Source organism: Tamandua tetradactyla, chromosome 17 (assembly GCF_023851605.1).
Source record: "Tamandua tetradactyla isolate mTamTet1 chromosome 17, mTamTet1.pri, whole genome shotgun sequence".
Lineage (NCBI taxonomy): Eukaryota > Metazoa > Chordata > Mammalia > Pilosa > Myrmecophagidae > Tamandua > Tamandua tetradactyla.
This window is the reverse complement of record NC_135343.1, coordinates 20,517,327-20,543,526: the sequence shown is the minus strand read 5'-3', so window position 1 is coordinate 20,543,526 and position 26,200 is coordinate 20,517,327. Positions and strand designations below refer to the sequence as shown.

General features: G+C 35.1%; 1 protein-coding gene and 1 pseudogene across 2 annotated transcripts in view; one reads left to right on the top strand and one right to left on the bottom strand.

Annotated features, from left to right (window-relative positions):
• Nucleotides 1-1,661: 1,661 nt before the first annotated feature.
• The window catches only part of FOXN2 (forkhead box N2), a 100,353-nt gene continuing 75,814 nt past the window's right edge, over nucleotides 1,662-26,200 (bottom strand). For both annotated transcript variants that reach the window (XM_077134169.1, XM_077134168.1), the window contains exons 3-6: nucleotides 12,050-12,174; nucleotides 9,002-9,066; nucleotides 4,925-4,993; nucleotides 1,662-4,223 (exon numbers count right to left, since the gene is read on the bottom strand). In XM_077134169.1, the coding sequence (XP_076990284.1) occupies nucleotides 3,700-4,223; nucleotides 4,925-4,993; nucleotides 9,002-9,066; nucleotides 12,050-12,174 (783 nt within the window). In that variant the 3' untranslated portion in view covers nucleotides 1,662-3,699. The remainder of the gene's footprint in view (nucleotides 4,224-4,924; nucleotides 4,994-9,001; nucleotides 9,067-12,049; nucleotides 12,175-26,200) is intronic.
• LOC143661521 (large ribosomal subunit protein uL23 pseudogene) lies at nucleotides 16,146-16,622 on the top strand (annotated as a pseudogene).

Genomic DNA, 26,200 nt, shown 5'->3' with positions numbered 1-26,200 from the left:
ATGTCTGGGTCATCTACTGGCAGTTACAAATCAAATTGAGGACAGTTTCTGTGCTACATCAGAAAGGAGGATAAGGAAACAGTTCAATGACTCAAAAGTCTTGAGTTAGAAAGAATTCTTACACTTTCATTAAAAAATAAATAATAGTTACAATGAGTTGGCAATTATACATTTTATACACTATATGCTGGCAACATAATACTTTAAAATTAAGCACTTGGTTTAATAAAAAATGTACAACAATTTAAAAACAAAGTTTTGGCAATGGCACTGGCAGTTAGATGCAAAGAATGTGCTTTAAGAAAAAATGGCAGGTGCAACGTTAAAATATTCTACTTTGTCTTTCAATAAATATTTTGATTACATCATTAACAAATTGAAGTAAACTTTATTTTAATCAAAGCTTATGCATTTCAAACTAACAAAAAACAAAATATATGCAAACCAGAAAATCTCAAAATTTCATAATTAAATGAAATTTAATTTTGCGGTCTCCACAAAAGGTTAAGTTGCTGCACTACTTAAGATGATAGTCTCTACAACATCATGAATTATTCAATCTGTTGTTTAAATTGCTGAGAAAAGCCTCCTGCTTTACCAAGACACATATATTCCTCCTTAACATTTCTATAGCTTTGAATTCATGCTAACACATATTTAACTGTCCACCTAGTATGAACCCTTTACATAATGCCTTAGAAAGTAGCAAAAGAAAAAAAAAATATATATACTAAATTTTACTGTATACAAAGGATTCTAAATTAAGAGACATCAATCATACTGGCAAGGAGGACAGAAAGGTTCAAAGGTGGAAAAAAAAGGAGGTGGTTCACCAATAGTTACCTTTTCCATTAATATAGGTTTCCTTTCTCTGAATTTGAAAAGTAAAATAAAATATTAAGTAATTTTGTAATATATTGCCCAAATAAATTTCAAAAATCTATGTTCAAAAACACAGATTCTATTTGGGATGCAACAGATGAAGATTAATTGTGCTGAGTTAAATTTTTACTAGGTATCTATTAGGAACTGCAATCAGATACAACACAATTTATACTATTTGATTTAGGCAAATTATAGGTTAACTCAAATCACAGTTTGAAAATATGTTTGAAAAATCCCCATATATGTAGTCTTTTCAGGGTTTCCAAGTTGTTTTTGTTGTAGTAAAATTTGTTATTAATATATTATTAGAAATACAATTTCCAATTCATAGGACTTGGAGTGACTTTCATTAATTGGGTGTCATGTTTCTCAACACCCCTGAGAAATGGGATCATAATCTTTATGGAAGTTATAATAGGGGAGTAAGGAATGTGTAATTACCAAGGTTCTTCCCCTTAGGGAGTATCTGCCTCATATATTAGTAAACAGAAAGTAAATCACTGAATTGTGTATGAGTTAAGTGTAAAATATTGTGTAGTTTCTCCTTGTTAGCTTTTAGTACTTATCTTCCTTGTTATTGATGAATGTAACTTGAACATTTTTATTTGTAGTAAGAGAACATAAAGAGGGAAAGAAAATCAAGGAATTTAAAGAGAAATCATTACTTATATTAAGACAAAATAATTGAAGATCCCTGTTACAGCTGGGAATGACTTCTTCCCATCTTTATCTCAGGTCATTTTCCTTTACTTATACAAATTATCTAACGGACAGGAACCAGATCAATGAAACACTGTTACTAAGGTCATCCAGGAGTCCATGATAAACAATTAAAAAATGTATGCTGAAATATTATTAAGATGATTTTTATAATCTATTTACTATTTATACTGTGATGAAAGCATTTACTGGTTTTATATTTACTGCCTATAGTAAAACGTGTTAACTTGAGTTTGCAATTTCTTTTGGTAGTAGATGTGACATACATGAAGAACAAAAAAAAAATCCAAACACTCCATCTTGCATGTTTAAGGACTACTTTTCGTTATCAACAGATTACTATACTATAACAGCACCAATTTTATTTTAATGTGGCTACCCAGGTCCAATCACAATAACATGGAAACAGAACAGAGAACATTGATGTTATTATTGCTGGCTCAAAGTCTTGTCAATTGAAAAACACTTTGTTTCTCTATCATACTTTTCAATTGACAGTTTTGCCCTAAAAATTTTCAGATATAAAGCAGGAATAGTTGTTGCTTAGGGGGAAAAAAAAAAAACAAGAAAATACTTTTTGGTTCTAAAAACAGCTGAAAGCAGCAAACCAACATCATGAGCCTGATTCTGTATACGTATGTGTGTGGGCAGATATAGGAAATTACCAGAAAAAAACAAACGAGGTTATTGTCTATGAAACAGGATGTAGCATGAGGTAAGACTGAACTTTTAGAAACTTGCTTCCATCACTACACACACAAAAATATAATAATTGTTTAGTTTTGCTAATATTCCTTGTTCTTTCTAATATAGTGAAAAAATGTTTTACAGAAGCAGGTTTGTACAAACACTTAAAACACCTTAGTCAACGTACTTTTGAAACATTAATATATGATCTTTTAACAAGGATTAATGGCACATATAGTTATTACACTGCCCCCCTCCAAAAAAACCAATGTATTGTATATGACTTAATTTTACATGAATTTTGAAATCCATGAAGGTATTTTGTCTCTACAGTTTTTGTTAACCCTTTTAATCAGGTATATATACAAATTTAATTCACACAAAGCTGGGAAAGAAGTTTTTTCCTAAATGAACTACTTTTATTTGTGAGGACATAAGTAAGAAGCATTCAAAGCGTTTATTTTAGATTATATGCCACTCCTATTACAAGGTTGTCTGGATGCAGTACATTTAACAAGCAAATGAAAGATTCTGTTATTGCAAAAATGTGTTGTCAAGATGGGTGTTACTCCAAACACCCTCTATGCCTATCTCCTTTCACCAGATAGTTTCTACTAACAATGACAGCCAGAGGCTAAAATGTGAAACAATGGTTGCAATGCACTTTGGGAGAGAATAAAGGGCTCCAATAAATGCTATGTAATATCTGTGAAGTAAAAAAATTCCAGAGATAACATTGTAATAGGAATTGAGGTGGTCTTAGCTACAAATTATACAACAAAATTGTATTTTCTAAATCTTAGAACTCTTTGTTGTATTCTCTATGTAACCAGAAAGAACTTTCTAGTCATTTAGGATTTTTTCCAATTTATATTTGAGTTTGTTCATGCCTCAACAAAAAATAATTAAAGCAAAAACTAACACAAAATAGAAAACCAAATCTTATCCTACTGGATTGTATGTGTCAGGGGAATACTTGAGAAACACATTAGCAAAAATTTTAGCCAGATCAGTGACTATCACTAATTACGGATTTTAAAAACAAAATGAAAAAGATAAAGAGTTGCGAATTCTCACAATTTGACATATTAAAAGAAAAGATTTTTCCTACAATTTTAAAACAGAGGCTAGGGATTTTCTTATATAAAAATTTCCAAATCTTGGAGACACTTATCACAAAAACTATGCTTTTAGGACTTCACATCATATGATAATGATTGGGCATGATCCTAATAGCAACTACTTAATAGAAATAAAACAAAAATGTTTTGAAATAAACAGGTAATTAGCACCCTCCCCCACCCCCAAACTAAAGAAAGTCCATTATGGCTTTGATATCCCTTGTAAAGAATAATGTAGAAGAATATTGCCACACTTTGAATATTAATTTCACCCAAGAAAGTATTTCTATTTTTTTCGCTGCTTTTGATTTTGTGTCTTTGCAGTACTTATTAGAGAACCCAGGCATGTACGAATTCCAGCAAGGTGAAGCAGAGATCCAGCTGCCTCTTTGAGTTCCTCATCAATTTCCTGGCATGACTGTTTTCGCTTCTTTTTGCCTGGCTGCTCTTTTTCAGAGGTATCTGCACAAGCCTGTGATACATAGCCACTGTCTCCAAGAGGATCATCTTCATAATCAACGTCTGTATCTTCTTCACTATGAAATCCTTCACTGCCATCACTTCCCACATGGCTATTCTTTGGGATAAATTCATATACCTCATCCACAGAAGACAGGGAAGATACACTAGACCTGGATGCGCAACGCTGTGTGACCATGCTACTTGCACTGTAATTGTGATCTTCCTTTGGATCAATGCTGGTGGCTAAAGAATCGCTATCTTGTAAACACACAGCACTGTTATGATTAAATGCACTGCCATAACTTCGTTTTTTTTGCAGTGCTGCTTTAAGAGGAAGAGGCTTCTCACCTGTGGAAAATAAAACTTCATCAATAGGTCAAATCCACGTAACTGCAAAATCAGGCCATTTAAAACTACTGTATTACCCCTAAGCTATAAGTGTGTCAGATTAGTAATATTTTATAGTTTTTTTCTATTTATCTAGAACATACCCATTCTGTAGATATCAGTCTGAAATCTTTAAAAATCACATAATAATATGTCTTGACCTTTTCATGGAAAATATAATTATTTAAAACTTCTTGGGGGCATGGGTAGTTCAGGGGTAGAATGCATGTCTGCCATGTGGGAGACCTAGGTTTGATTCCTGGCCCATCCACTAATACCCAGTTCCCATATACATTTTCAATCATTTTAATTTTTGATAATCTGATGGACAGAATTAGTATTTCAAGCTTCTAAATATATTTTCTACTTTCTAATTTATAGCTTTGATTTTTACTTTGCTCTTGAAACTTTTCTAAATATGCTATATTTCACTATTTTTTGGATAATGTAAAAAGACCTATCACAGCATTAACCACATTCTCTCAATTGTTCACATAAATTTAATGAAAATATAATAAATGGAAATAGAGTTCTTCAGAAGAAAACACAATTCAGTGGGAAAGAGGTAACTTTGTTCATAAGAAAACATATTTTAATTTTATGTTACATGTGAAAAGGCACTCACAAAAATGTATTTTAAAAATAAAAGCATGATTGCTTACATTCTAAAATTCCTTGTTCAATAGAAGTATTTAAAAGCATCATTGCAGTGGCAGCATCAATATCAGATTCTGAAAATGGAAACAATGGTAATGTTAATGCTCCTTATAAAAGAGAAAGATATTATCAAGTATCTGCATGTACCCAAATATAACCAATGGTAAGATTCTGGTGTATATTTTTGGACTTAAAAAGCAAGAAATATATTAAACAAAAATGGGATTATGTTATACATATTATTTTGCCATCTGCTTTTGTTCACTTCAAGCTAGGAAACAGTTTTGTGAACAATATTGTATAAAGGAGAATGGAGAAGTACTAGAGATAATAATAGTTCCTCTATTCATAATGAAGACAAAAACCTGATACATTTCAATAAGATTTGCCTTTAGACAGATTAAATTAGCTAAAATATACACTAAGGCATTACTACTTTTTAGCATAATTATCTTGAATAATATCCTTATCTACAGATATCTACAGTTATGAAATACTGAATTAATTACACACTTAACTACAGGAGGTAAACATGTAATTGGTCATTTTATGTTACATGAAATCTATAAATGGTAAATGAATAATTATTGCAGGCACAAAACTTAGCATTTAGTCGCAATTACACAGGAGCCTATAAAACAACTACAGAGTTCCATGATACTCAAGAAATCAAACATAATAATGAGTATTCTATGAGAAAAAAGAGCTTTAAAAGGCTAGTAAAGTCAGCAGGTTCCACTCCAGATAAGGACATTATCCTCTTATATCTACATATATACTAATACTGAATGTTTTTTTCCACATAACTGTAATCTATGAAAAGTGAAACAGCATAATCTAAAATGTGAGGAAAAATTAAACTGTTTATAAATTTTAGATATAAAGGATGAATTAAAAATAAGATTCAGATATGAAGACGTCCCATCTCTATCTCAACGCTGAAAATTTTTATTAACCCAAAATTTTCCATTTTATTTGCAATATCCAATTCTAAAGTTATGATAGATAATAAAACCATGAAGATATTGGCTTGGATTTTCTCCAACCTGAAGGTAAACTCTCTGAAGGCAGAAAATGTTACTGTTATTGATTTTAATAAACAAGTTTAAATAAATCAGAAGACAGTTGCTATGAGAGAACACATAATATTGTAAGTTCATCTCCATCAAATAAAATGTGATGTTCATGAAACAACAGTGTATCTACTTCAATGTCCTCCCAATTAGTCTGTAAATTTCTTTAGGGGAGGAATAAGGGCCAAAACTCCCTGAGGTAATAAAAAGATAAATTTAACAATATCTAAATGTAAAGAGAAACTATGTTAACATAATGCCTAGAACACCGTGGGTACGTAATACATGCATACTGAATAAGGATATTACATTACACCTTTGCCATCTTTTCCTTAGATTAAGTTGATTATCACCAACTTAATAATTAACATCGAGTACTTTCAGAGGGCCTGGCAAGTTCTAAGTATTTTCCCTGCTTGAGCCTGACAATGTTCTAGGCTGTGAGAATATTCAGAAAACAAAATGGGCAAATCCCTAACCTCTCAGAACAGAAAGAACTCAACTAAAACAGAATGTCAGATACTGATAAGCACTAGAGAGAAAAATTAAGCAGAAATTTTTTGTCTTGGGAGACAGAGTGCTGGGGTGGTGGTTGCAATTTTAAATATAGATGCCAGGGAAGGCCTCACTGGAAGGTAGTATTTAATCAAAGATTAGAGGAAGTCTGAGAGAATGGAGTCATGTAGATATCTGAGGGAAGAATATTTTGGGCAGAAAGAACATCAAGTACAATGGACTTGAGATGTCCCACATATTATAGCAAGAGCCCAACAATTCAAAGACTTCTTTAATGCCTGTTTTTAAGAATGAGACCTGAGTATAATTTGATAGAGTTCAGTATTCTAAAATGTTTTTGAAGAAAAAAGTACAGCTGCTAGCCATATGGTCTCTCTGTGTGAACTGGAACACATCCTCAAGGTGAATGCTTCCCTACATTAGGGCACACAGCTTGGATAATGGAGTGTGAGCTAGATTTCAGATCCCATTCATTGTCTCGCCAGGTGTCTTTTTAGGGCATAATTTGCATAGCATTCTGCAAGGGTCCAAACAGAGGGATTCTAGCGCTATGAAATATCTTGTCTTTAAATGAAAAATTCTTTACCTTGCTTCCAATTTTACTTAAAAAAAAAAAAAGGAAATGGTGCTGAAGAAAAGAATAGAAAATGAAACACATTACAATAAGGAACCAATTACATGAAATTTATAATCTTAAAATTCTTCTTATTAAAAAAAAGAGTATATCTCTAACGTGACTTTTAGAAGAGGTTTGAAATAAACTTCAGAATTCACAAAGAAAATGTATACGTCCAAAGAAACAAACAGTTGAGTATATTTTCATCAATAACAATGTGCATATGAACTGAGCTGACAGAATAAGGGCCAAAACCCCCTGATGTAACAAAAAGATACATGAACGTCAGTAGTATCTAAATGTAAAGAAAAACCGTATTTAGCCATGCAGGTAACAGCAAAATGGATACTTGCCTTATGCTAAGCAAGAACATTATCTGAAACAGCCTCCCTGCCAACCGCAGTTCTCTAAAGCTTTTACATTCTTTCCCTTCCTTATTTTTATAGACATCAACATGCTGTATCTGAGACTCTGCTTTGTGTAGGTCCAAAAGGGCCAAAAAGTTTCTGATATACAGAAAGACTTTTAATCTGAGAATTTCTATTTTTAAAGTTCATGAAAATATCTCTAGGCTCCAAAGCAATAATCCATGAAAAATTTTCTTTAATATACTACTAATCTATGATTATGAACAGGAGAAAATTGTTAAAATGATTTTTTATATGTTCCAGGAAAAAAGCCTTAAAAAAATTCCAAAAGTCAGCTTACTGGGAAATAATAATAATTTTTTTTGGTAACCACATTCAAATACGTATATTTCAGTGCTGTTAATTACATTCTCAGTGTTGTGCTATTATCACCACCATCCATTAACAAAACTTTTCCATTATCCCAAATAAAAGCTGTGTACAATTAAATCATTAACTTTCATTGCCCACTCCCAGCTTGGGCCCTGGCAACTTATATTCTATTTCCTGACTCTATGAATTTGCTTATTCTAATTATTTCATTTCAATGAGATCATACAATGTTTGTCCTTTTGTGTCTGGCTTACTGTACTCAACATGATGTCTTTAAGGTTTATCCATGAAGTTGCAATGTATCAGAATTCCATTTCTTTTTTTTGTGGCTGAATAATATTCCATTGTGTGTATATACCACATTTTGTTTATCTATACATTGGCTGATGAACACTTGAGTTGCTTGTATCTTCTGGCAATTGTGAATAATGCTACTATGAACGCTGGAGTGTTTTTGACTTCTTAAATTTAAACCCTTTATACCTACTCCATATAAGAAATGTTCTAAACTATATATTCTAATTCAGGGGTTGGTAAATTTTTTCTGCAAAGGACCAGAAAGTAAATATTTTAAGCTTTGCAGGCAAAATGAAGCATCTAATATACATAGGTTTCTGGTGCCACTACTTAAATTCGCGGTTATAAACTAATTGAGTGTGGCTGCTTTAAAAAAACTGTATTTCTGGACACTGAAATCTGAATTTTACTTAATTTTCACGTCTTTGAAATATTATTCTTCTTTTGATTTTCCTCCCCATAAACACATAAAATTGTAAAACCATCTCTGGTTCATGGTCTTACAAAAACAGGTGGCAGGCCAACTATGGTCTGTGGGCAGTAGTTTGTTAACCCAAGACAGACATGAAAAGGTAAATCTACTCATGATATTACTAAGAAATTAAAACCTAGCAAAATAAAATGAAAAAAAAAAAAAAGGATGTAAAGTACCAAAGGAACTATATCAAATTCTACATGTTAACATAGAATAAATGGTGACTTTTACTTTCTCTTTCATAACATGTTTTTATTTACCCAATCTACAATGAACATTTATTACTTTTATAATTAGAAAAAAATTTTTAATTCTGAATATCAATCTGAGTTTTTATGATTTAAAATACTGGTTTCAATACATACCTTTGAGGGTTCGCACTTGATTCTGCTTTAGTATAGAGGTCAAATAGTGAGGTGATAAAGAGCCACTGAAAAACAGAAAAGACAAATGTGCTCATAAAAATCTTTATTTTACTATTTACAAAATTTATTCACAAATACAGCTAATTTGTACAATAAAAAGTCATTTTTATCTTTTTTTTTGCCAATACTACTAAGTTTAGGGAGGGTCTGCCAAAGCAGAAAGAGTATAGGCTTTATAGTGGAAAAGATCTGAGATTATATTAAAACTATTTACGATGATCTTACATAAAATGATTAATCTCTAAGTTTCTTCATCAGTAAGTTAGGAATAATTATATCTCCCACACAGAGAGACTCACATATCCCATATCCCTTATTGACCCTCTCACTGATCACTGATATTAAAGAAAAATTATTTACCTAATTATTTACCATTTATTCCCCCAATATTTATTTGTTTATTATCTTTAATTTTTTGCTCATCTGTCCATATTCTAAATAAAAGGAGCATCAGACACAAGGTTTTCACAATCACAGTCACACTGTAAAAGCTATATAGGTATACAATCATCTTCAAGAATCAAGACTACTGGAACACAGCTCAACAGTTTCAATTACTTCTCTCTAGCCACTCAAATACATCATAAACTAAACTGAACTAAAATACATATATAATGCAAATAAATAACCTCCAGGATTACCTCCTGACTCTGAAATCTCTCAGCCACTAAAACTTTATCTTGTCTCATTTCTCTCTTCCCACTTTTGGTCAAGAAGTCTTTTTCAATCCCATGATGCTGGGTCCCAGCCCATCCCTGGGAATCAGGTCCCATGCTGCCAGGGATATTTATACCCCTCAGAGTCATGTACCATGAAGTGGGAGGACAGTGAATTCACCTGCTGAGTTGTCTTACAGAGGCCACATCTGAGCAACAAAACAGGTTCTATGGGGGGGTGTGTGTGTGACGTAAGTAGGCTTAGCCTGTCCTTTGCAGGAATCAGTTTGATAGGGGCAAACTCCAAGATCAAGGGCTTAGCCTATTGAACTGCTTGTCTCCCCACTGCTTGCAAGAATATCAGAAATTCCCCAGATGAGGAAGTTTAATATTTCCTCCTTTTTCCCCAGTCCCCCAAAGGGCTTTTGCAAAAAATTTATTCTCTCTCAAATTACTCTGGGATATATTAGGGCACCACATTAGCCTGTACAAACCAACAAGATCTCATGCCCTATTTAAGAGTCCATATAATTACGGTGTTCAAATAAACTGACCATCCAAGTTAAATTAGATAACGTGCTACCTAAAATATAAATTTTACATCAAATAAACATCTCTCCCTTTTGGTCTCACACAGAAGTTGAAGTTTTAAAATATGGGCCATATTATCCTTTACTCTGTATTCTGATTTACCTTAGTCCTATCCAGATCAGCCTCATTCATATCTCTAGTCAAAGTCTTATCACTTCTTCAACATAGCTTCAGAGCTCTGACTCTGAGCCTCAGGTGTCACATAAATATCCAAAGTTTCTGGGAATGATCAGGTTATACACAAATAGCTCAGTATCTCAGAATTTAGAAATAATAATTACAACTTCTGAAGAGATATGACTACTCCAAGAACTTACAATCTCTGACCCTTTACAAGAGGACCCAACCTGATAACTCATGCTTTCAATTTTAATTCTTCGAGTTTGTACACTATAGTTAGTCCATATAAGTGAGGCATGATAATATCTCTTTTTGTTTTTGCCATTCATTCTACATACCGTCCTTAAGGTTCATTCACCTAATTTCATGCCTCACAACTTCATTCCTTCTTGCTGCCACTCAGTAGTTCATTTGTAAGTATACATCATAGTTCCCCCTTCCTGCCCTCACCCTTTGTACTCTTAGGTCGCCTCCTTCTACTGCGAATCTGAGCACTGCTGCCAGTGTGCAAATGTCCATTCATGTCCCCACTCTCAGTTCCTATATAACTAGATATGGGGTTGCTGGATCATATGGCAACTCCATCCCTTGCCTCCTGTGAAACCACTACAATGCCCTCGGGAGGGGCTGCACTTTCAGCTTCCCTACCAACAGTGAATAGGAAATCTCTTTCTTCACATTTTCTCTAGCACTTGCTTCTCTCTGTTCATTTTTTTTCTTTTTTGGCATGGGCAGGCTCCAGGAATTGAACCCGGATCTCCAGCATGGCAGGCGAGTCTCTCTGTTCATTTTTAAACAGCTTTATTCACACATCATACAGTCCAACCTTATTATATAGATATGCCTTTACCACCATAATCTATATGAAGACATCTCCTTTTCTTCTGTCTGAAGACTTCTTTAGTAAAAGGAAAAAAAATTAGATTTAAGGAGGTCATATCATTTTCAGATTTAACTTAAAATGAAAAAGCCATATTGATCAAGAGGAGTTTGAAAAAAAGCCAAGGAATGTTATAAGAAAATGCATTATGATTAAATTTACTAGCAAAAAACAATACAAACAAAAAAACCCAAAGTAATTTAACTTGTCAAAATTTTTAAATTTAAGACTTGGACCTAATTTTAAAGATAACTTTAAAAATAATTTTTAAAATATTAAAAGTGCTATGAAAGAGAAAAAAACTAAAATAGGAAAAGAATTATAAATGTGTACACAAAAAATGTTACTATGCCAAAAACTGCTAACCATTTTATTTAAAACTATTAAATAAACTTTTTAATCTATAACTTTAGGTCAGCATTAGTATTGCAGACAAAGTGACTTAATTTTTTTGTAACTGAGATCATATTACAATTTTCTTTGGACTTTAATTACACTATAATTATAGTATTAGCTACATTTTCTAGAATTTATGCTCTCACCTATTCAATTTCATAACTGGCTTCTAGAAACACAAATTATCGACTGTAAGTTAAAATCTTTTAGGCTAATATCTTATCCATAAATACACAAAACAATAAAAAAACTAATAACCAAAAAAACTCACAACCTTAGTTTCTCCATTTCACACAATGAAATTTTACTAATTACCACTAACAATTATTATGGAAGATGCCTTACCTTTGTGGAGATGCAGGAGGGGTGTAAAATGTTAATGCTGAGGAAAAAGGTTGCTTCTTCAGTGCTTGCATAAGATTTGGTTTATATTCTGGATCCACACACCATAATGAACCTTTTCCATTAACCTAGAATAAAATATATAAGAATTAAATATATACATATATATAATTAATGACCTGGAAATTTAAGACATATACAATTTGTGTTGAATGTTTTTTAGTACATGTATGTATGTGCATGTGTTTGTGAGCTCAAATAGTACCTTTTGAGTACAATACATAGGTTGAAGTGAGCTTTAGTCACTGTAGTGACTAAAAGCTCCAGAACCAGACAGGTTGAGTTTTTACTCTATCCTTGCTTTGGAGCTGCTGTGTAGCCTTGGGAAAGTTACCTAACCTCTATCGCTGTGTGGTATTATTTGTTCATTTGCAAAGTAAGGACAAGAATATTATAATAGACTAAATCAGAATATGCAGAGTGCTCTGGACAGTACCTGGCACACAGGGCTAATAGCACTGCACAGTCCTAGGACATGCCATTCATATCAGAATCTGTGAGAATGACATAGCCTAGAGCTGTGCACTGAACAGCCCACATGGCCAAATGTGGCCCTGACCATGGTAAGCTGCCAATAAATGTTAACCATTATTATTATTGAAAACCAAAAAAGAAACAAAATATTAAAGTTTCTGTATAGCAATATGTCCCCCAAATGATAAGCAATATTACTGGTGATGCATCGAAGAATAACTTTAATTTCATTAGTTATTTTAAATAATTATTGTTAATTACATTAATGGTTTCATTTATAGTACATTTAAAGTTAAAAAGTAAGCAATTTAATGAAAAGCTTGGCAATAATCACAAAGGCTAGTAAGGCAAATAAGTGAGGAAGGAAGAACACTTCTGTAAAAGATTTTTAAAAGAGGAAGAAGCATCATACTTTCTTAAGCATCATACTTAAAGTTACAGAATTGTGAGGGACCTCTGGATAATATGACAGTGACACACAAGTCCAGATTCCCATGAAAATAATCAACAGAACTTTGATACTAGAAAAACCTGAAACTGTTTCAGGTGAAGGGCATATGGGAAATACCTAAGATGAAAAAACAGCTTACCAGGAAGGTGAGCAGACGAGATACCTGGAAGAACCTTACTAATATTATCTAACATGCATGGTAAAGGCCATGCTATGGAAGGGCTGGAGGGGCATATCTACTGGAGTAAATAAAAGTTCTTTCCATAATGGAATGGTTTAGTTGAATTTACGCTTGCAGTGTGAAAGCTGAACTACATATAAACATGTTGCTATACTTTGAAGCATGTTTTTAAGTATCTAGGTATCTTTGACTAGATATATTTCATATATTCATTTTCATTTTGCTACCTGAGATATACAGTACAAATGATAACATTGCAATTCAAATACTTCTACATTGCTCCATGGCAATGAGCAAAATGGGGTTACTAAAGAAGAGACTCTTCAAACAGGTAACCTTTGCCTGGGGATTCCCCATCTTTTCTCAGAACCATACTGCATTTCCTACTCAATCCTTCCTCCCTGCTTTCCTTTCACTTATTGTCACATATGCTTCACAGTCTGAAAACTCTTATCTTCTCCTGCTTATCAATAAATCCCATGCACATCTAATCCTGACACAGAATTCTCAGACAACCTGAAATGACATGGCAGCCTAACACATCTGAAGTAGGGCCTGGATGAACAGTATCAACTGGCTCCACAAACCTTGAGATAGAAGATGTTTACTTGATAGAAGTCTGAGGCAGTTGTGTTATTCAAACTTTTTTCACATGGACATAATCTATACAACTGAAATGTGTTCATGAAGTTCTAAAATCAATACCCAATTTTTGTCAACCAAAAATACATATTCCCTCATATTCTGTGTGCAAAGCAGCTCACAAACAAGTCTGACCCAGGATAAAATCCAGGAAACAGATGAAGTTATGATGCATCTAGACAGTGTACCACAGAACTAGAGTTTGTTCTGGTCCATGACCGCAATTTTATCCAAATGTGATTTTAGACACATAAGGAAGCCCAACTAGTTTGTCACCAAATTTTAAATCTCTGGATACAAGTATTGTCACAACAGTTGTGCTGGACTGTTTATACAAGTACGGGCACTACTGCCATATTGTACTGTTTACAGAAAAATGAATCATGTTCACAGAATAATCTTGTTTGAGTTTTCCTTTATTACCAATAAACCATATATTTATTGGAAAAGATATTTTTTAGATATGTTAGAAGTTCCCAATAGCAACTCTGGGACATTTGTCAGGTGCCAGAAGTCTACACATCAAGAAAGGAATGCAAGCTGGCACTTATTGCCAATTTACAATGACCTAAATAGTTATGCCAATCAAAGAGCAGGAACATGTCCCTAGCCAGTTTCTAAAGAGGATAGCTGTGGCAGCCATAGGATATAAACACAGCTTAAGTGAGCTTCTGGCTGCCACACAAAACACATAACGACATGCATCAGCACAGAGGCAAAACACTGCCTCTCCAGACTGTTAGTGAAATCTATTTTTTCCTTATTACCTTGGCCTGAAATTGAGACATGACATAGTTCTACTCAATTTCTGATAAACACTACCTCATTTTCTAATTCGGGATAAATACAGCCCACCCTCTGAGAATGAGCAGAGGATGCAAGGGGGATCTTCAAACCCACAAAAGATATTACAGTTAAAAAAGAAGGAACTATCTTGAAGGAAAAGAATTAAGCTTTTTTTTTTCTTTTTTTTATAAGAGAGGGTAGTGTTGATCATATGAGGTTAGAAGGAAGCCATGAAAAAAGACCAACCTCAAATCAGAAAATTCAATGTCCAGATATTACCAAATTAAAATTGCAGTGGGTATTCATGAGCCTCAACAAACAAATGAGAGAACACCTGAACAAACACTAGTGAAAATTTTTAAATGTCTGTGATTAGAAAACAAAACAAAAAAGAACCTGCAAATTTCTAGAGAAAAAAACAGGTTAACTGATTATACATTAATGGTTAGAATATAAACTGACACAACCACTTTGGAAAGCTATTTGTCAATACCTAAAAATCAAGGATGTATTTATCTTATAATACAGTAACTCTCCTTCTATAAGTACTTCTGATTTTGGAGTAACTCTCAAACCTGTAGATAAAGACAAATAAGGATGTTTCACTGCAGCAATGTTGCCAACGGGGGAAAAACCTATCAAACTTCATTAAAGAAAGGGATATATAAACTATAGATTATTTACATAATGGAATATTAGAATAATTTTTTAAAAACTGGGATCTACAGCACAGTTCTTAGTCTGCACAAAGTAAAATCTAAAAAATAAAATAAAAAAAATCTAAAATCTAAAAAAAAAAACCAAACAAACTGAGATCTATGGTTTTCAGCTTAGATAAATCTCAAAAGCAGTGTAAAATTAAAAAAATGTATTTGCTCTCATGTCAATTTTTAAAAGGTCACAGAGCAATGATACTGTTTAAGATTCGTGTATCTACAGAAAAAGTATAAAAAGATACATAAAAAGGAGACTCCAGAATAGTGAATATCCCAATGGGGGGAGCTACTGGATGAGAGTCTGCTATATACATAGTTTTGTTTCTTTAAAAAAACCTGAAATTACCACAGTTAAGGTGATAGGTATATGTGTGACTATTATTTTTTGTATGTTTAAAAACATTCATAATTTTAAAAAACTCTTCTAAAAAGGAAAAAAAGTTAGTCACAGATCAGATTTCTCCCCTGCAATATAACTCCAAAATATAAAGGGGTAACACCTCCTGAATTTGGTAGGATCCAAGAATTTTATAACTTGTAAAATTATTGTTTAATGTTTGAGAACAATATCACACACAATAAGGGCTTAGAAAACATTTAACCCTACGTCTTTCTTGAAAAAAATAATCACTTGAATTAAATACTACAGTCAAGTGAGACATTTAAAAAGTTCAAGATTGGCACTGACTTTATTTTAAACCAATTAAACATGTGAAGTCTCAAAAACTGGAGAAAAATAGGTTCATTTCCTCTCTACCTGCCTAACTTTTAAAAGTAAACCACCTTTTCATGAAAACGGCACTGAAAGTGAAGAAGGAAGCCCCTGCCCCTCCTAAAACCAAAGCTAAAGAAAAGGCTTTGAAAGCCAAGAAGGCAGTACTGAAAGGCATCCACGGCCACCAAAAAAAAAAAAAAAAGAAAATTCACATTTCACCCACATTCTGCTGGCCCAAGATGCTGCACCTCAGAGGACAACCCAAATATCCTCAGAAGAATGCCTCTAGGAGAAACAACCTTGACCACCATGGTTTCATGAGTTCCCCTGGCCAGTGAGTCAGCCATGAAGAAGACTGACGACACAACACACTTGTGTTCATTGTGGATGTCAAGGCCAACAGGCATCAGATAAAACAGGCTGAGAAGCAGCTCTATGACACTTATGCGGCCAAGGTCAACATTCTGATCAGGCCCAATGGAGAGAGAAGGCATATGATTGATTGACTGGCTTCTGACTATGATACTTTGGATGTTGCCAACAAAATTTAGATATTCTAAACTGAGCGCAGCTGGCAAATTTTAAATACAAGTTTCTTGACCATAAAAAAAAAAAAGCAAATGCAGGATAAAAAGATGATGAACACTTCAAATAAGTAGAGAGGGTAAAAAAAAACCCAAACTCATAACAATAACAAAAAGAAACTCAATCAACAGAATGAAATTCAGGGAGCAAGGTAAAGACAAAGGAAAAATGAAGGATCAATAAGACAGAGACAAACATATCAGTTATAAAAAGCAAAGCAATAAATGTGATGGATAAAGACCTTTAGACTGGATCAAAATACTAAATCAACCACAGCCTATTTCCCAGATACAAACCTGTAGAAAACATAGGCTCGACCAAAAATGGGAGGAGTGAAATGAGACAAAGTGTCAATGGCTGAGAGATTCCAAACAGAGTCGAGAGGTTATCCTGGAGGTTATTCTTACGCATTACATAGATATCACCTTGTTAGTCAAGATGTAATGGAAAGGCTGGAGGTAACCGCCTGAAAATGTAGAGCTGTGTTCCAGCAGCCATGTTTCTTGAAGATGATTGTATAATGATATAGCTTTCACAATGTGACTGTGTGATTGTGAAAACCTTGCATCTGATGCTCCTTTTATCTATCTTGTCAACAGATGAGTAGAACATATGCAATAAAAATAAATAATAGGGGGAACAAATGTTAAAATAAATTCAGTTTGAAATGCTAGTGATCAATGAAAGGGAGGAGTAAGGGGTATGTGGCATGTATAAATTTTTTTTTTCTGTTTTTGTTTTATTTCTTTTTCTGAATAGATGCAAATGTTACAAGAAATGATCATTACAATGATCATTTGCAACTATGTGATGATATTGTGAATTACTGATTATATATGTAGAACGGAATGATCAAAATAGGAATGTTTGCATTTGTTAGGTGTTTTCTGGTATCTAAAAAAAAAAAGGATATCCAGAGGTGATGTCATCAACATGGTGATGCAAGACAGCTATTGAAAATCTCTCCCCAGAAATTCAGCAAAAAACAAAAACAAAAACCTTACAAATTTCATTTGTTCAGAACTGTGGAGGAAGGGAAAGACTGGAGAAGGATCCCACAAACATTGAATCAGAGAAATATCAGGTGGGAAACTTCTGTCCCAGACAAGCTGGTCTGCTCCCCTCCCACTCACTTGGTCCCACACAGCTTGGGAAGTACCCAGAGGCAGCAATTGGGACTCCTCCCATCTCCCACGAGGGATAGAAACTATAAAACCTCTCACAGCAGTGAGACAGATCCCCACTTATAATCAGATATAGAGACCTAAGCCCACAGAGACACATAGAAGGACTTCAAGCCAGTGATGGAATACAAAAGTGCAGCAAGGAAGAACTTCCAAATGGAGGAATAGGGGAGGGACCAACAGAATCTTCCCTAAAAACAGCAAGGTTCCGGCAGAAACAATCCAAACCAACCGTTTTGGAATCCAGGAATTGGAGAGGACATTTCAAGGCCTGGTCAGTGAGGGATGAAAAGTCTCAGAAAATGTGGACAGAGACTATAACTCCAGCCAGAACACCTGGAGCCCATCCCCCATCCTTGAGGGAAACAATAGTAAGTGGCCTGAACCTTGCCTTAGGAACAACTGCAGGAGCCCTCCAGCCCAAACACAGAGAGAGACACAGCCCCACACTGAGTGAGATTTTGGCCAGTGAAGTAAGAGCACAGGAATCCCACAGTTTCAGCCCCACTCAGCCAGACAATAAGGGGATCTTGGAGGTAAACAGCTTCTGAGGATGAATAAGAAATCAAAGAATGTCATTGGCTGGCAGGCGGGAATGTGCAGGCAAAGACAGTAGGACTTTTTAGAGTCCCTCCAGACCCTATTTCAGGCCCCTTGGATCTGGTTTACACCCCATATATGGGTATCCAGTCCTGCTTTAGCTAGAAATACAGACAACTCGATTGTCAAAACAGTGGCCTAATACAAACTCAGGCAACAACTAAATCCTAGACAAGAGAGAGAAACTGACCTTCAGAATAGACCCATTAAGATGATAAGATGACCAGATATCAGCAAAAATCACAAGGCACAGTAGAACACAAGAAGAAATGACAAGAAAAGTTGAAGGAACAAATCAAAAAGTCAGAGGAGACAAAGAATCTGGAACAACAAATCAAAGATGTGCAAATAAATTTCCTGAATCAACTTAAAGAAATGAAGGAAAATGCATATAAAGAGATAAAGGATATTAAGAAGATAGTACAAGGGCATAAACAAGACTTTGAAAGAATACATTGAAAATAACTGACCATATAGAAATAAAAGACACTGTAGATGAACTTAAAAATTTCATAATGGATGGTGCCTGCCCATGTAAAATTAAATAAGTAAATAAGAGCACCATTTTAGGCAGGCCATGATGGCTCAGCAGGCAGAGTTCTCACCTGCATGCCAGAGACCTGGGTTTGATTCCCAGTGTCTGCCCATGCAAAAATAAAAATAAAAATAAAAATAAAGAAAAGAAACTTCATATGGGAGATACAACAGCAGATTTGAAGAGGCGGAAGAAAGAATCAGCAAGATAGAAGACAGAACAACTGAATACAAACGAACAAAATTACAAATGGAGAGGAAAAAAAAAACAGGAAAAATTTGATCAGGGCCTTAGAGAAATGGTTGACATCAAAAAGCACACAAATGTATTCATCGTGGGTGCCCAAGATGAAGTTCTTCCTTGCTGCGCTTTTGTATTCCACCACTGGCTTGAAGTCCTTCTATGTGTCTCTGTGGGCTTAGGTCTCTATATCTGATCATAAGTGGGGATCTGTCTCACTGCTGTGAGAGAGTGAAGAGAAAAGAGCCAGGAAAATTATATGAAGAAATAATGGTAGAAAATTTCTCAACCCTTATAAAAAACATAAATATGCAAATCCAAAAAACCAAATGTACTCCAAAGAGACCCAATCCAAGACATATTGAATATACTGTCAAATGCCAAAGAGGAGAAGATTCTAACAGCAGTAAAAGAAAAGTGATTCACCACATACAAGGGAAGCCAAATAAGACTAAGTGCTGATTTCTCATCAGACACCATGGAGGTGAGAGGGCAGTTGTATGATATATTTAGGATACTGAAAGAGAAAAATTGCCAGTCAAAACTTTTCTATACAGCACAAATGAGGGGCAATTTAAAATATTCACAGATAAACAGAAGCTGAGAGAGTTCATTAATAAGAAACCTCCTCTACAGGACCTACTAAAGTAAGTTCTGCCTGCTGAAAAGAAATGACAGGAGAGAGAGTTTTGGAGAGGGTACAGAATTAAAGAGTATAAGGGTAACTAAAAGGATAAAAAGAAAAAAAACAGATCTGACAAAAACTGGAGAAATTGGGGAAAGAAATAACAAGGATGAGAGCAGAAATTAATGGAATGGAGAATTAAAAATAAATAAATAAAACAATAGAATTTTAATTTGTCCTCTGGGGCAGCTAGTAAATAACCAGAAACTGTCTGGAACAACTATTGGGGGGAACTCCCATGACAGAATACACATTGTACAACAGTCTGGAATGGGTGAAAAGGCCAAGATTATAGCACAGAACTGTAAGTCTCCTGAACTGTGGAGGTGTGGCAGGTTGTGGAGTTATTTCCTCATGGGAAAAAGCAGTTTCTACAAGGAGCAAGGGAAGGTAGCTCAAACAAGCTCCAGTTGCGGAACTTAATTAACTAATTCAGACTGCAGAATATAAGCTCCAAGCACAGAGAAACCTGGAGCAAACATGACAGGAACATGGAGGCTTCTACCTAGTGGAAAGGAGGCAGGGTGACAAAAAAGAAAAAAGAAAAATCAGAAGCTTTTGGAGTTGGATGAGTTCAGAATACAAGAAAAGGGTTGTGTCCCAAGAAAAAAGGCACACAGAGCCAGGTACCAATTCTAGCTCTTGGCTGGCAAACTGGCAGGGACTGGGGTCCAGCTCTGAAAAGGATTTTCCCCCTATTGGTCTCTGTCTCTGTCTCTCTCTCCTTTTTTTTTTTTTTTTAACTTTTAGCTGCCCATTAAATTAAGCTGCAGGCATTCTCAGGTTTCAGCACTATCCCAGCCAAGGGTGGAGTTAAGGAATATCTGAGAGGCAAAGTAACCAGTCAGGCAAAGAAGATAATTCCCTAAAGGACAAATCTTCCCAAAGTGGGGGCAGGGCAAAGCATAAGTGGCAGCTCTCATTTAGAGCATTCAGACACCTGGGCCTGGAAAACAGAAACTGTTTAGGCCTGCCTTCTACCTCAGCCTCTGTTTCAACCAACCCCCTGGCAGGAACAGAGTCTGCTGAGAATTAAAGGCAGTGCATCATTTTATGCTGCTGTAGAGCTGCAGGCTGACAAGTGTCACCTGCTGGACAGGAGAGGGAAAACAATGATTCAAGAGGACTCGGGAAAGACTGGCAGCCTGCTGGGTCTCATCCTCAGGGAAAGATGATACTGGTAACACTCTCATCCTGAGTCCTGGTGCTGTCTTGTCTGGGAAAATCTGGTTAGGGCAGATCCTATAAGGCAGTGCAAGATCCAGAAAAACAACAGTTGAAAATTCTGACCAGTTGAACAGAAACTAAGCTAGCAGACTGGATGTCAAAGAACAGAGAGAAAGCAAAGCCAACCAACAAGAGAACCTGAGGTAAAAAGAGAGAAAATGACTTGCACAATAAATTAATCAAGGAAATCATATGCCCACACACTAGCAAAAAGCCACATCATACTAGGAAGAAAGAAACTATGGGCCAGTGAAAGGAACAAACTGGCACTTTGAATGAGATACAGGAGTTGAAACAACTATTAAAAGATGTTCAAACAAATCTTCTAAATCAAATCAACAAGTTGAAGGAAAATATGTCAAAAGAGATGAAGGATATAAAGACATTGGGCAAGCATAAAGAAAAATTCATCAGCTTGAAAAAACAAATGGCAGAACTTATATGGGAATGAAAGACACAACAGAAGAGATGAAAAACAAAATGGAGACAACAGAAGATTTGAAGAGGCAGAAGAAAGGATTAGTGAACTAAAGGACAGGCCATGTGAGATCTTACATCCAAAAGAAAAGATGGGGAAAAGAATGGAAAAATATGAGCAGGGTCACAAGGAGCTGAATGACAACATGAAGCAAATGAATACACGTGTTATGGGTGTCCCAGAAGGAGAAGAAAAGGTAAAAGGGGCAAAAAGAATAATGGAGGAAATAATCACTGAAAATATCCCAACTCTTATGAAAGACATTACAGAATCAAGAACTGCAGTATACCTAAAACAAAACAGATCCAAATAAGCCTACTCAAAAGCACTTTCTAATCAAATTGCCAAAAGTCAAAGACAGAGAGAATTCTGAAAGCCGCAAGAGAAAAGTGATCTACCACACACAAGGGAAGCTTGACAAGACTGTGGATTTCTCAACAGAAACCATGAAGGCGATAAGGCAAAGAAAGGTATGCAATATTTAAGATACTGAATGAGAAAATCATCAGCCAAGAATTCTAAATCTGGCAAAACTGTCCTTCAAAAATGAGGGAGAGTTTAAAACATCTTCAGAAAAAACAGACACTGAGAGAATTTGTGAACATGAGACCTGCTTACAAGAAATACTAAAGGGAGCACTACAGGCAGATAGGAAAAGGCAGAAGAGAGAGGATCAGAGAAGAGTGTAGAATAGAAGACTATCAATAACGGTAAAAAGAAATCACAATATTGTAAGTACAACGAACAATGCTGAGTTGAGTACAGTTGAATAAGGAAGGGCAGGGGCATGTAGAAACTAGAAGGAAACATAAGAGGATAAAAACTGGGACTATATAACTTAACAAAACTTAGAGTTGATAATGATGGTGATTAACATCAACATAACGAGGTGTTGAAAATGGGATGCTATATGGAAAAATACAATCAATGCAAACTAGGGTCTATATTTAACAGTAACACTAGAATATTCTTCCAATAATCATAACAAGGGCAATATACCAAAGCTAAGTGCTAATAAGACGGGGATAAAAGGTAGGAGTATAGGACTCTGGATGGTGGTGTATTTTATTTTATGTATTGTACTTTATGCTTTATTATTTTTATCCTTCATATTTTTTCATCTTTTTTGCGGAAGAAATGGAAATGTTCTCTTGTAGACTGAGGTGGTGAATGCAAAACTATGTGATTATTCTGAGAGCCACTGAGTATTTACTTATGTTCGATGGTATGGTAAGTGAATGAAACTGTTAAAGAAATGTTGGAGAAAATGTGAAGGGAGGGATGTACCTATTCACTATGGGTAGAGAAGCAGAGTGGTGTAGTCCCTCTGGAGGGCAGTTTGCTGGTTCCACAAGAGGCTAAGTATAAGGTTACTGCATGATCCTGCAACCCCTTAGGTATATATACTTGGTGGAACTGAAAGCAGGGTCATAAATGGACATTTGCACACTGGTGTTTGCAGTAGCAGTACCCATGATGTGCAATGGAATGGAACCTTAAGTGGCCTAAGGGTACACTGACTGACGAACAGAAGGGTGAACTATGGTATATACACAGAATGGAATACTGACCAGCTGCAAGAAGGAATTAAGTTGTGAAGCATGCAACTAGGTGAATAAAACTTGAGGAAATTATGTTGAGTGAAATAAGCCAGAAACTTTGACAAACATTGTAAGGCTCATTAATATAGACTAACAGTTCATATTATAATGTGCAAACTCTGAGAACTGAATTCAAGAGCATAGGTTACCAGGTGATAGAACATGGGCAGAGATTGGGCAACTGATGATCAAGGATTACAGAACGTTCAATAAGGCTTATTCTAAAGGGTCCTAGATTATATGCTCTTACAGCAGTCACATCTGTTTCTGAGTTTTCCCCATTATTTCTAAATTCTGAGATTTTTGAGCTCTTTGTGTATAACCTGGTCATTCCCTAGAACTTTGAGTATCTGTGACACCTGAGTTTTGCAGCAATGAAAGTCAGTATTACCCCACATAGCAACTGTACCAAAATAGCTGAAAAACAAATCAGATTTCAATGGGAGATATGAATGAAGCTGATCTGGTTAAGGACTAAGGGAAATCAGACTAAAGGGTATAGGATGATATTGATTGTATTTTAAAACCTCAACTTCTGTATGAGACCAAAGGAGAGAGATACTTATTTGGTAGAAAACTGACATTTTCTGTAGCATACCAACTAATTTAGCCTGTATAGTCAGTCCAAAGGACATAATTACATGGACCCTAGAATGGGGAATGAGAATGTTATTTTGACAGGTTAATGTAATACCCTAATACATCCCAGAGTAATTAAATAAAATAAAAAAGTATTTGCAAAGTCCCCTTGAAGGACTGGGGAAATGTGGAAATATTACACTTTCCCACCTAGGGAATTCCTCATATTCCTACAAAGCATTTAGGGACTACCAATTTAATAAGCCAAGCCCTTGATTTTGGGGCTTGGCTTTACAAAAACTATTCCTGCAAAGGAGAAGCTAAGCCTACTTATATTATGTATAAGTCACCTCCAGAAAACCTGTTTTGTTGTTCAGATGTGGCCTCTCTCTCAAACAATCACAAATAAACTCAATATCCTCCCCTGCTAAATAGGACATGACTTCCAGTGATGAGCCTTGTCCTGGCATTGTGGGATTGAGAAAGCCTTCCTGAACAAAACAGGGAAAAGAAGTGAATCAAAATGAAGTTTCAGTGGCTAAGAGATTTCATATAGAGTAAAGAGGTCATTCTGTAGGCTATTCTTATGCATTATATAGATTTTTTTTTTAGTTTCCAGTGTATTAGAATAGCTAGAAGGAGATATCTGAAACTGGTGAACTGCAATCTAGCAGCCTTGATTCTTGTTGATGAGTATAAAACTACTATATGGCTTTTATGGTATGAACATGTGATTGTGAAAACCTTGTGATTGATACTCCCTTTATTCATTGTATGGGCACACAAATAAGAAAATAAAAACAACCCACCACTCCCTGCCCTCTCAAAAAAAAAAGGCAAGTTAGCCACACAAGAGAGTATTGGACTAGTCTTCTGAAATTGTATTACGCTTCCAAGCTGTACTGAGTTCATACAACTCGAGCAGAGAATTTTGGAAAACCTAGACACACAATACATTTGTGATAATGGTTACTTCTAAAGGAAAATAAAGGGAAAAAACACAATAGAAAGAATCGACAAAACCAAAAGTTGGTTCTCTGGGGTAAAAGCCAAGACTACTTATAATTATGCCTAAGAGTCACTCGCACAGAACATCTTTTGTTGCTCAAATGAGGCCTCTCACTTTAATCCAACTTAGCAGGTGAACTCACTGCCCTCCCCGACTACATAGGACATGACTCCCAGGGGTGTACATTTCCCTGGCAACATGGGACATGATTCCTGGGGATGAGCCGAGACCCAGCATCATAGGATTGAGAAAACCTTTGTGATGAAAAGGGAGAAGAGAGAAATGAGACAAAATAGTTTTCGTGGCTGAGAAATTAGAAACAGAGTTGAGAGGTTATCCTGGAGGTTATTCTTATGTTTTATATAGATATCCCTTTTTAGTTTATGGTGTATTGGAACGACTAGAGGGAAGTACCTGAAATGGTCAAACTATATAGCTTTTACAGTGTGACTATCTGATTGTGAAAATCTTGCGTCTGGCGCTCCGTTTATCCTGTGTACAGACAGGTGAGTAAAAAATAAGGACAAAAATAAATAAATAAAAAATGGGGGGATAAGGGGTAAAAAAAATTGGGTATGCTGCACTACTAGTGGTCAATGAGAGGTAGGGATAAGGGGTATGGGATGTATGTGTTTTTTATTTTTATTTCTTTTTCTGAAGTGATGCAAATGTTCTAAAAATGATCATAATGATTAATATACAACAATGTAACATTATTGTGAGCCACTGATTATATTTTGTATGGACTATATGATGCATGAAGATATTTCAAGAAAATATTTTTTTTACAAAAGTTGGTTCGAGAAGATCAATAAAATCAACAAACTAGCTAGACTGACAAAGACAAAAAGAAAAGATGCAAATAAATAAAATCAGAAATGAGGGGGAGGCATTACCATGGACATCAAAGAAATAAAAAAGATCGTAAGAGGTTACTATGATCTTTCTTTCTAATTTGATTACCCTTTTTTTCTTGCCTAATTGCACTAGCTAGAACTTTCAGCACAATGTTGAATAAGAGTGGTGACAGTGAGCATCCTTGTCATGTTCCTGACTTAGGTGGAAAGCTTTCAGTCTCTCACCATTGAATATGATGTTAGCAGTGTGTTTCCTGTATATGCCCTTTATCATGTTCAGGAAGTTTCCTTCAATTTCTACCTTTTTTTTTTTTTTCTTTTTTACATGGGTGGGCACCGGGAACCGAACCCGGGTCCTCGGGCATGGCAGGCAAGCACTCTTACCTGCTGAGCCACCATGGCCCAATTTCTACCTTTTGAAGTGTTTTTATCAGGAAAGGATGTTGCATTTTGTTAGATGACTTTTCTGTGTCAATTGAGATGATCATATGGTTTTTCCTTTTTGATTTGTCAATGTGGTGTTTTATATTAATTGATTTTCTTGTACTG